Source organism: Pavona decussata, unplaced genomic scaffold, assembly GCF_977016875.1.
Source record: "Pavona decussata unplaced genomic scaffold, jaPavDecu1.1 SCAFFOLD_576, whole genome shotgun sequence".
Lineage (NCBI taxonomy): Eukaryota > Metazoa > Cnidaria > Anthozoa > Scleractinia > Agariciidae > Pavona > Pavona decussata.
Genome location: NW_028145851.1, coordinates 91,514 through 104,062, shown reverse-complemented (window position 1 = coordinate 104,062; position 12,549 = coordinate 91,514). Strand labels below are relative to the sequence as shown.

Sequence of the window (12,549 nt, the reverse complement as noted above, 5' to 3'; positions counted from 1 at the left end):
TTGCCTTGGACATAAGTGTCTGGATTGTTTTTAATTCCTCTTAGTGAATCTGAATTATCAAACATCCTTGCCTCGTGGACACTACCTGGTCAGCCAACATATGCATCTGTGAAGGGCACTTGATCATTGCAAACAGCTTGCAGGATGATGGAGTAGAAGCCTTTTCGGTTGATGTAATTTTCAGTTCATATCTGTGGTGCCTTTAAAGGAATGTTTGAGCCATCTATGGCTCCTATCATACCAGGAAATCTTCTCATAGCTTCAAAACCGTCCATGACGTCAACAGCTCGCTCTTCTGTCGGCTATCTGATCAATTCTTGGCAATAGTTATTAACTAACGCGTTGCGCACTCGTAACAAACAATTAAACACGGTCGCCTTTGCAACATTGAACCGCTCGCCGATTGATCTGCAGGATTCTTGGTTCGCAAGAGCCCAGAGGATGATCAAAATCAACCTGGGGCCTTCCACCCCTCTCGTTGCCTCCGGCGAGCATTTCTGTCAGCGTCTCAAATGTACTTCGGGACAGGCGAAAGCTGTCCTTGAAGACAGATAGCGGACATGCGGGAACGACATTCTCTGCATAGCCCGTGACTCGATACCCTACGAGCAGAGGCCCTTCGATATTCCTAGATAAGTCGACTTATCTGGGAAGATCGAAGGGCCTCTGCTCGCAGGGTAGTGATTCGAGGGATGTGTCTCCTCTCCTTTGTATATAGCAGTGCCAAAACATTCGGCAAACCCAAAACAGTCTCCCTATTTTCTTCCTCCTCTTTATTTACAAGGAAAATTGCTGCGATAACGGCTGTAATGGCAGCCTCTTCGTCGGCCGCCATATTTGTTACGCAATATTTACTCGTGCCAGGACCGCGCACCTCGTCGGGCGTTTTTTTACGCAGACAATCCGTATTATTCCTAGCATTCCGTACCAACCATTCTTATTCCAGAATTGCGGATAAAAAAAACGCGCTCCGATTCAAATAAAATTAATTGTTCATTAACTTGGCTTTGGGGTGCGTTTCTCAAACTCCCGAAGAGCTTTCGGGCCGGAAAGGTTTTTTTTTTTTGTTATCCATTTTCTACAGATTTTTGGTTATTTTTCGTACAAACTAACTCAATGTCTTTCTTAATCTTTGAAAACTTACAATGTTCTTGCTTTCAAAATTATTAAAAAATTGAACTTTTGGTAATAAATTTTCGTGTGTAAAATGGTTACGGGTCCGAAATCTTTTCAGAAATTTGCGAAAAGCACGCTTGGGCCAAAAGTGTCCGCGCCGTATTTAAACATTCATAACTTTTTTTTTTAATATCAATGGAAACATTTCTTAACTTTTGTTGTTTTTCCTAAACTTTATCTGGAACAGTCTGATCAGTGATAATTGACTGATCCCGTGACATCACCCTTTTCCATGCCAATAAAATTTTGACAGCCCTTGTTTTCGTGAAATTTGGATTTTTGATTTCTCTGTGATCAACTTTAACATTTTACACCATTTGATTCCTCTCGGGAATGAAAACAAAAGCAGACAGAAAAGGCTTGAACAATTTTATTTACTCATTCATGGAACCGTTATAACATTTATCGTCACTGTTTTGTTTCTCAAAAACATTTTTATGACCTTACTAAGTCTTATACCAATCATTGTGGCAATTAAATTATGGTATTATGCAAGGCAGTCAATCCAACAGTAATCAATAGGATCCACTGGCCACACAACTAAATTTACCAATCACTGTCCATCAAAGTTCTTGTCTAAAAATTATAAGTAATCCGGTATTAGAGATGATTAATAAAAAGTTTAACTTAACGTATTCAGCTTATACTTGAATGCGCTATAATAAACATTAAACAGTGCTCATTTAAACTCATCACACAATATCGAAAAGAATATGAGATTTGTTTGCGCAGTACATTCCAAGGCAAAACAAATGCTTCGTAATATGAAGTAGTTAGTTTATTTTAAACCTGGTTGACGTAGTCTAATGATTGAACACTGTAAATACAGACATTTCAATTAAAGTTTTTGGATGTCAAATCCTCGTGCTTACCCTGAACAATGGACGGAGAAAGGATATAGGTACTTGTAAAGCTTTTAATTTGGGTGTCAGTTCTATGGGATGGAAAACATTTGTCACTCTTTTTTTTTGAGACGCGCGTGAGCCAAAGCCGAAGTTAATTTATTAACAAACTATCCATGTTTCCTAGTCGCATAGGTTTTCCAACAACGTTTATTGAAATAGTCTTATAAGGTTTTACAAAGCCTTGTTGTTGTTGTTGTTGTTTTCGATCTTTTTAACTGATTGTAATGTGGTATTCAGTAAAGGAGTAATTCCTTTGAGAAAAATAAAAGATAAAGGAAACTGAGTATTATAAAATACTATGCAATAGCAGCAAAAAAGGGAAATTTAAGATTTTATTAAAATTTAAATGTCTTTTCTCTTTCATTTTTTTTGAACAATCTTGTTTTAATTCAGCCGTGCTCAGCACTGAAACCCTTCAATCTAAGTCGCTAAGTCGCTCCGAATACTACCAGAAACTACTAGTACCATTTTAAAATGAAATGTAATCAAATGAAAAAGCGTCAGTTTATGGGCTTTCTCAGTTGGTCTCGGTCTACCTATTAGGACTTAACTACAAACGATATTACATTTTTTTTCCAACTTAGTGGAAACTAAGTGTTACAAATAACACTTGCATCCTCGTGATGGCCACAGCCAACATCTCCCCAGCCGCCATGAGGGCAATCAAATATCGAAGCTTCTCCTCCACTGCACCTGACAACCCGCAACCACATGGGGTCAGATCCTTGACCATATTGTGCATTATGGTAATATGTGGATGCGCTAGGGAAACCAAGCTGACGACACACCACATGAGCATCATTGATATCCCATCCATCATCACACACTGTGCCCCAGATTCCTTTGTAGAAAACCTCAACCCGGCCGTAGTAAGCTCCTCCGTTTGCTAAACGGATAGGAAGGCACTCAACACTGGCATCTCTGCTGTGAGTGCAGTTATGGTTTCCCCATCCGCGGTGTCTGCAGTCGTAAAGATAAGACTCGCCTCCTGAACAGGCCACATCATCCATCCAAATGGGACCGGATCCCTGACCGTGATGAGCGCCACGGAAGGCTCGTGAAGCTTTGGGGAAACCAAGCTGTCTGCAAACCACGTTGGCATCATATATATCCCAGGCATCATCACAAATAGTGCCCCACTGATTATCGTAGAATATTTCCACTCTACCAACGGCTAATGAACTACCACTCAAACGAAGGCTGCCTGTTGCGATAGCTAAAATGGAAATATTAGACAAAAATTATTAAGTAAATATCACGAAATATTAAGGTATAACCTTTCCTGTGAGCAAACTCGTGAATGCAGATGGCAGATCAGTAATTGAACCTAAGACGACTACGGAAACTTCCTTGAAAGCTTAAAGAAATTATATCTTTGCCCCATTATGTAACGAGAAATAATCATTCTTGTACTATAAAAATGATTGTCAAATTATTCCCTACAGATTGAATAAGTTTAGTCTGATGCGCCGATTAAAAAAAAATTACTTGTTCCTTTCTTATTCAAAGTTCATAGAAGCACGCCATGTGCATCTACGTCATGCAAATTCGTGTCTAATAGTCGAGGGCTAGTGAATTTTGCGATCAGGCTATTGGATTCTGACCACCATTCGCCCGACGGGCAAGTAACGTTTTTTTGGGAATTAAAATTACAAAATTACTGTTAGGCATTCTTTTTTTAACTTCCAGATGGATTCGTGTGAACCGAAAGTTGTTTTTCAAGCTGATCTCACAAAGGGAAATCTGTTGAACAAAGTATCGCATTTAATACATTTCATTCCCGACATAAAGGCATGAAATTTTTCCTTTGGAGTTCACTCCACGCAATCTTCAAGTAAAAATAATGAAATATGACTCACTCTTGCTAAATAAGAATTATTTATCGACCGCGTCCTTTAGCTTTCCTATAAATTACCAGTTGTAAATTGCGAAAATAAAAGCATTTTTTCCCTTTGAAATCTCTACATATATGAAATTTGACAAGATCTGAAAGTGTTCATTTCACCAGACATTTGCATAATCTTGTTTACGAGGTCACTTATTCGTGACATGGCACTTTCTGCTTTCGCGTAAAAACTGACCGCCAAACTAATTTTTTTTGGCAAACTAATCTACTTGAAGTAATACTTTTGTATGAGAAGCAAAAATATGATGAAAGATGTCGAGTTTTCATGTGTACAAAAAGTTATGATTAGCACTGAACGTTTCATTTACATTTCAGCTGAAGACATTTTCTGTGGGCAATATTTTTTGGCGGCAAAGTTTCAAGTTGCGCAACGCAATATCACGCATTCTTTCTGACTAAAACTATTCAGTTAATTCAATCGCCAAGGGAGGATAAGTTAAGAAATCGGTGAGGCCTGCATTAAATAAACTAGTGCTAAACATACATCAACGCATGCCATGTAAAAGCTCCAAAAAGTAAAGCGTCTTGTTTATTCAAAGTCCACGCCGACAATTACTTTTAAACTAAATTATTTTTTTAATAAATTATTTCTAAATTGAATTATTTTGAAATTCTTAAAAGGCACCGCACTTTGTGGAAAAAGACGAAACAACCTATAACTTTGCTCAGATTCGACGAAAAACCTCCATTCTTACACTAAAATGATTGTCAAATTATTCGCTACAGATTAAATAAGATAAATTTAATACGACCCCGGACTTTCAAAAAAACTAAAAAAAAAAAAAAAAAACTTGTAACTTTGCTCAGATTTAACGAAAAATCTCCATTCTTGAACTGAAATGATTGTCAAATTATTCTCTACAGATTGACTAAGAATATCCTGATTCGCCGCGAACAAAACATTTTCCCGTGTTTTTTCCGCTAATTGAATTTAAAACTCATTCACTGTGCATGCCCGAAAGTTAACGGCAGAGCCAGCCAACCAACCAACCAACAAACTAAGCGAACAGTCAGCCATCACTATAACTCGTTCATTGCGGATGCGCGCATTCACGAGTTAAAAATGAAAATTAACATACATTAATTAAATTCATTTTTCATTTGTAAACTTTTAAAAGAAAAGTGAAAATTGAATCTTCATTTTCATTTTTCATTTATCAACTTCTGGAAAAAAATGAATGACCCTAATATACAAGCACTAGTTTGGTACAATGGCTTACAAATTTCAGAGGTGTTAGTTCACTCAAACCAAAGCCAGGCCAAAATCCAGCCGAGTGCAAATACGTTCTCTATTTCCGAGTGTTCTCTATGAAGTCAACACTCAATAGTAAACGCCAGGGCCCGATCGTTTGAAAGCCAATAAACGCTCATCCCCGATTAAAAGTTACCCGAGGTTTTCAGCTTGCTCGTTAAAAATGCTTTTAAAATCTAATTTAAAGTTACTAGTAAAGAAAATTCAATGTCAAAACTGAAGGACATAAATCTTCTTGCTTTATTGTTTAGTAATTAAACTTGAATCAAAGTTCTCGTTAAATCTAGGGTTAGCTTAATCGGGCTTTAACAACTGGACCCAAGTCTTAAACCTAGCTAGGGATTACTGAGCAACTGGAATACTCTTTTCTTGGCAGACAAGTGCACAAGCCGTTTTTGCAATGAATCCTGCTAATGTTGAGAAACTGCTCCATACCTCTGTAAAATGCTTTGAATCCGTAATCTTGATTTGAGCCATCCGATGTAAATTTCAAATAAAGTTTGTTCGAAGAACTTGCAATGAGACTAGGGAGAGAGCTTCCACTAAATCGACCAATCAAAGGAGCGGAGGGCGAGTTGCCATCGTAGACGGTCAAGTAGTCGGCGGATGAATACGTCTTAAAACTTGCAAAGTGGAGTTGCAGCAATGTGTTTGAAGACAAATTCCATCGACAATCAATATTAGGTCGGTAATCTCGACCATCGTATGTCTGTATTACTCCTTTTGTGTTGGTTAGACGCACCAGTGGATTACGTTCAGTACAGGAAGTGGTAGCTGTCACCAAAGGTGCTGTCAAGAAAGAACAATATTGTTAATATGGCCTAATTTACGTTTAGCCGCATTTTAAATTGATTTTCCGTCTTAATTCTAGATTCATGACACAACGCGAATCACGCCGAGTGAACATCTGGTAATTATTTATGACATTGAGACCCGAAATCCGACCCAAAATCGCACTTCTCGACTAATCGATCACTAGCCTAACAACGCTACAGTTATAAAGGCAAAAAATAATCGAATAGCTTTTCAAACTCACGCTTTTTGAAAAGAAAATCCTTGCCAATTCTCGCTCGTGTTATGACCTTGTTACTTGAAGTCCCGGATGTTGACAAAAAAAAAAAAAAAAAATGAATGGGGAATAACATACAGCGACTTTCAGCCAAAAAAATATACTAAGTCTTTGGTCACAGTAAGAATTCCCGAAAATTTCACCCTGACCGACTAGAAATCATCCCTAAGACCTACTTTCTAAGGCCAAAGACTGTCACCTCCTCAAGCAAAGCACACAATAAACAACCCTTAGTTCACGCCCGAGTAACTGAAAGTTATCCGTTTAGCTCAAAAGACAACTAAACGAGGAGCATATTGGACGAGGCAGGATGCTGCACTCGTAGACTTCTTCCTTCACTAGACTTAATGATGTCCTCAGGAAAACTTTGCTTAAGGAAGCCAAACAAAACGCTAGGTCAAATGACTTAGTTCTAAGCTTAGAGCGCGCGCCGAAATCAAAGCCAAATCGTTGTGCGGTTAAATGACGATCGAGCGAGAGCGGGGCTAGGTTAGTCAAATAGGGAGGGGTGGGGGGAGGGGTAGGGGCCCACTTGATGGTCAATGCCTCCAAGAGAACGTGGTCTACCAAGCGACGGTTACGACAGAAACAGCAACAGAATCATACGTAGGACTGGCATCAAACTTTAAAGAACGATACCGAAATCACTGCGCATCCATCCGAAACACCAACAGACGAAATTCAACGGAACTATCTAAACACATATGGACCCTGAAGGACGCAAAAAAAAAAGCCTATCGCATCAAATGGAAAGTACTCAAAAACTGCAAACCCTATAATAACACTAACAAGAAATGTAACCTATGTCTTCACGAAAAGTTCATTTTAATCCGTAGAAAAGATCTTTGTAGCCTGAACAAAAGCAATGAATTGGCAACTTCATGCCCTCACAGAAACAGATACGTACTCAAAACCTCTCGAATTACGTAAAGTAACCGTTTGTATCATGGAACGTGAATTGTATCATGCCTCGTGCATTAATATTTTTTCGCCAGCAACCGCTTGTTTCAAACCGCCAGTTCGATTGATCCATGCCCTCATGTCAATAGATATCTCCAAAAAACCGCTAGTATAACGAAACGTAACCGTTTGTATCATGGCACATGAATTCTATCACGGCACGTGGGATTGTATTTTATCGCTTAGCAACTACCAGTTTTTGATTGCTTTATATAGCCAGCTTTTAAAATCTTTACAAAGGACGACTTGACAAGCAGAATCTTATATTTAGGTACATTTTACCTTTTGCACGACTTCGGCGTAATAATAAATATTCACAGCACGTGAAGAGCAGTGGAAAAGATCCGAACAAGCAAAATAAAACTCTTGTTCGGAGAAGCGAATAACGACTAAAACTTGACCAAGATTCAGCCTTCTTATCTAACACCGGTTTCAGTTCTTGAGCCTAAAACAAATCTGTGGAGGCATTTTGAAGATATTTTGATTGATGCAAAGTAAAAACTTTTTCATTCATCTGCGCTTTATTTTAACTGTTTTCAAATATAAATATCTTAAAATCGGAGACATCCATGAAGCTCAATACACATTAAAATATTATTCGACGAGGGAAGACCTTTTAACAGAAAAGACAACGTGTGACTTAAATTCCGAGATAATCGACAATGTTTAAAATGAAAGGCTATGTGGAATTACAAACCTTTGCAATTGTTTCCATCCAGTTGATATCCAGGAGGGCATCGGCAGCTGTAAGAACCGTTAGTGTTCACACAAGGGGCATTCACTGGACAGTTGTAGGAGAAGCTTTGGCACTCATTGTAATCTAAACCAACAAAAATGTCATATATAATGGAACGCCTGTACAATGAAAATACTTTGCCTTTACAGGTATGTTGTCGTAGTTCGTATCTTGGGTGACGACGATCCTACGTCTAAAACCCTGATTAACCCCCCCCCCCCCCCTCCTTTCTTTTTTTCCTCCCCATATCTCACGGAGCTCTTACAGCTTAGCGGTAAAGAATTCCAACCAGTAATCTCGAGGGTCATGAGTTTGATTCATGTTTGGGGTTCGGGTTTGATTTTCAGATTACAGTAGTCACCACGCTATTTCCTCTTTTTACTATTACTACGTCATAATGTAATTATTTTAAAACAGAAATGGCTAAAAGTTAGGTCCTAAATAATAGCATAAAATTAATCCAGGGCTGCTGAGCTGGAGCCTAAAATCGCAGGTTACCAAATGAGCTGCACTGCGCACGTCCTGGTTTTCAATGTAGACCAAGCGTCTGACAAATGCGGATTTTTTCTGTTCTTGAATGCGAATAACATCTTCGGAGGTAAACTGTCAATTGTTTAAATTTCTCCGGCCGATTTTTAAAGCGACTATGTAGTCTCACCTTTCTTGCAAGTGAACTTGTGGCAGTTCGAACAATTGACATCGTTCCATTTGTACTCATAGCCACGAAGTGAGCCTAAAGTATGAACACAGTCTTCCTCCCGAAAGTTTCTTGGTTGTTTGTTTGCCCAGTAATGGAAATTAAAAGGTGTTCCATCACTCCAAACAAAGGTCCCTTCAGCGTTAATGTCAGACAGACCCAGCCAGGCATGTTCCCCGCCGTGCAGGCTTTGAACGTACACATTTTCTTCTTGATTGTGAATGCTAGGAAGGTTAGCTCCCAATGTTGAACATTTTTGCTGGCTGTTACTCCACGAATCACAGGAAGAGACTTTTCTGTAACAGTATCCCTTAAAATAGCTCCATTTGTCTTGACATACGTCTGTAGAAAAGATGTACGTTTACATGTGTTTCTGCAATGGAAGCTTGTTCCTAAAACTAAAGAAACGTTTTTAGGGGGGGGGGGGGGGGTGGCGAAATGGAATAGCTTAGAGGCTTTTAGTATATGTGATTGCCATGATTCAAGAATAAGTTATATTTATGTTTTAAAAAACTAAGCAACCCTTAAACTGGAATAGGCCTTCTCTATGCAATGAAACGGAGTATTGATGGTTTGCATGTGACGTTATAGCAGCGAGGTTTGTGTACAGTAACAATAAGATTTTTCTCCTCTTGGAGCTGACTTTCATTTTTTTATGCAAACTATGTGAAAAATTTTTCTTTGTTTTGTACACCAACATGGCGGCAATGCAAACCACGTAACAGAATTTGATTTGAAATCTCAACATGAGAGGAAAGGAGTGAGTGTCAAAAGGTTTAAAGATAACTTGAATAATCGAAATTGCATTGAAACAAGAATTTTCCTCCTACTTTCTTCAATATCATCACTAAAATTATATGTGGAAGTTAAAATACGGTCCTTAATGACGAAAAAACAACTCTTATTAAAAGTATAAGCGGATTATATCGGTCATTAAAAACAACTAAAATTACGAAAATTAAGAAACGAAAGGAAAAAAAAAACCCTTAGGAAAATCGTTCTCGTCCTAAAATCTAGCTAGTTGTTAATCGATTTCAAAGTCGGATTTCAAAGTATAATAATAATAATAATAATAATAATAATAATAATAATAATAATAATAATAATAATAATGATGATGATGATGATGATGATGAAGATGATGATGATGAAGATGATGATGATGATGATGATGATGATGATGATGATGATGATGATGATGATGATGATGATGATGATGATAATAATAATAATAATAATAATAATAATAATAAAAATAGAATTCAATGGTATTAGAGGGAATGCATTGGACTGGTTTAAGAGTTATAATTAGGAGATATCAGTGCGTTAATTATAAAAACGAGCTATTAGACAAAAAAGAAATAACATGTGGAGTTCCTTAAGGAACTGTCCTGGGTCCACTACTGTTTTTAATTTACATTAACGATATCTGTAATAGTTCGAACCTATTATCTTTCATTCTTTTTGCAGATGATACTAATTTGTTGATGTCTCATAAAAAATCTGGAAACTCTAATAGTCAAAATAAAGAAGAATTAGAAAAAGTAGCCATTTGGCTACAATTAGACAAATTATCAATCAATCTTACAAAACTAACTTTATGCTGTTTAAATCATCAAGGAAGAAAATAGATCATGAATTAAGAATTAAGATAGCAGGCCATTGTATTACTCAAGTACAACATACAAAATTTCTTGGAACTTACAAATCAAATATAGATATAAACGATTCTTGTATTTTCTACTCTTTGCTAATTAGTATTTTCTCTCTTGATCTGTTTGATGTTATTAGTATATTTTAGTTGTAGCTCGTTCCTTGCCCTATTATAGGAATTTATAATTTAGCGTAGATTGTGATAATTTCATATATCGCCAGGGTTATTATGAACAGTTAGTAAGGGGGGTCTCCTCGATAAGCCTAGAAAGGCTTCTGAGACTTCCTGCTTAGTGCTGTTACTACAGTGATGAATGAAATATTGTAATGGTTGTTGATTTTGGGCAAATAAATAAAATAAATAAAATAAAAAAAAGTAACAATAGAATCATTCGTTCGTCGATTTTTACCTAATAAAAAACCATTAAACTATATTATGTAAAAAGAAACAAGAAAAAGTATGTATAAAAATGATAGGACCTAGATTTTGGCGAGGCATCTATCTAATTTAAAGTCCACTTCTCGAACATGGCTTCTAAATGCTCTTCTCGCTGTTCTTGACCGTCTAAGACAGAGTAAAGCCGACCTAATAATAATAATAATAATAATAATAATAATAATAATAATAATAATAATAATAATAATAATAATAATGATGATGATGATGATAATGATGATGATGATGATGATGATGATGATGATGATGATGATGATGATGATAATAATAATAATAATAATAATAATAATAATAATAATAATAATAATAATAATAACAACAACTGCCAGCCAGCTATACTAGGAGCAAGATACCTCCTGATACAAATAATCCTTTGAGTGGCAATCATAGAATTTACACCAATCATTTTGAGCACATCTTTTTCATTAGGGCCTACTAGGACAACGAGCTTGACCTTGTCTTTAAATTTCCAAACAATAAGAATAAAGCAAGAGCCTTTATAAAGTTTTCGGCAATCCTTGAACATATCCATTTAAGAGTTTTCAATTGTTTCGAAGTTAAACTTATAAAAAAGTAAACTGTTGTCAGAAGGTAAAATGAATGCCCAGAATTTTGATGGAACTTATTTTATCTTAGTTGTCCCCAGTTAAGCTAGTTGGTGCTTTATTTCCGGATAGAGGCGCTTCTGTTTTATCTTTGATAATCATGTCCAGAGTATCTACCCAATGATATGACACTAAGAATAGTTTGATGCGATTGTTTAGCGCGAACGAATGTCATATCGTCGGCAAATGTAACTAATTTAATTTCATTACCATCCACAAAATTTCCCTTATATCACGGAAAGAATTTAAGAGTAGCCCAAGAACCATAAAAAAAGAGAGATGGCGAAAGTGGGTCACCTTGGCACACGTCTCGTTTGACACTGAACGTTGGAGTGAAGAATTCGTTGTGAGCTACGCTGAAGCCTATGGGTGTGCCACATTCCATTGCGTACAAGCTAGCAACTCGCATCTAATATTCTTTATTGACAATTTCTGAATATTTTAAAATGGTTGAACCGCGCGTCTAGTGGCGTAAATTTAGAGAAAATATTCCGCGCTGATCGAGTCAAAGGCGCCGGAATGCATGTTAACCACTTGATTTACAGATCTTTTGTACTATCTGATACTGGAGACGAGCCTTGATATCCGGCAGTCAAAAAGCCTCCAACATTATAATTAAATTTAGCCTGGATTCACTGCTAGCGCGTAAACGGTCAAATTGCAGACAAGTTTAATGTCTTATCACAGGAAGCTATAGCAAAGGCGCGACATCGTTCACAACGCATGAATGACTCTGACGCCTCATATGGGTTATCACAGACAGATGACGAAAGTGTTCTGTCCACTCATTACCTAGCTAGGCAGCAAATCTATTGTAGCATATATATTTTTTTTCACATATAGCTAGTGTTATTTTCTGCCTAGAGAGGCTTTATTATGACCAGGGGCATTCCGGAAACAAGCAAAAAAGAAACCTAGCTATGCCTCAAAGGGCATGAGAACCACAGACACTAAAGAGAGACAGAAACTGGTCGAATGAGCAGGCGAAAACCATAGAACACCAGCGCGTGCAACAAATAGATTAGACGGAGAAAGTTACAAATGAAAATGTGAGTTGTGTAGGCCTTCTAACGAGAATGAAAAACATCTAGTGTGGACAGAGTGATTTAGACCACCATCTCCAAAATGAGAGC

The 12,549-nt window shown here is 37.2% G+C and overlaps 1 protein-coding gene across 1 annotated transcript in view; it reads right to left on the bottom strand.

Moving 5' to 3' along the window:
• Positions 1–1,541: 1,541 nt before the first annotated feature.
• Positions 1,542–12,549, bottom strand: part of LOC146449809 (uncharacterized) — a 36,217-nt gene continuing 25,209 nt past the window's right edge. Inside the window, exons 3-6 of the mRNA XM_085101072.1 lie at positions 8,663–9,043; positions 7,966–8,088; positions 5,675–6,028; positions 1,542–3,297 (exon numbers count right to left, since the gene is read on the bottom strand). Coding sequence (XP_084957198.1) covers positions 2,672–3,297; positions 5,675–6,028; positions 7,966–8,088; positions 8,663–9,043 — 1,484 coding nt within the window. The 3' untranslated portion in view covers positions 1,542–2,671. The remainder of the gene's footprint in view (positions 3,298–5,674; positions 6,029–7,965; positions 8,089–8,662; positions 9,044–12,549) is intronic.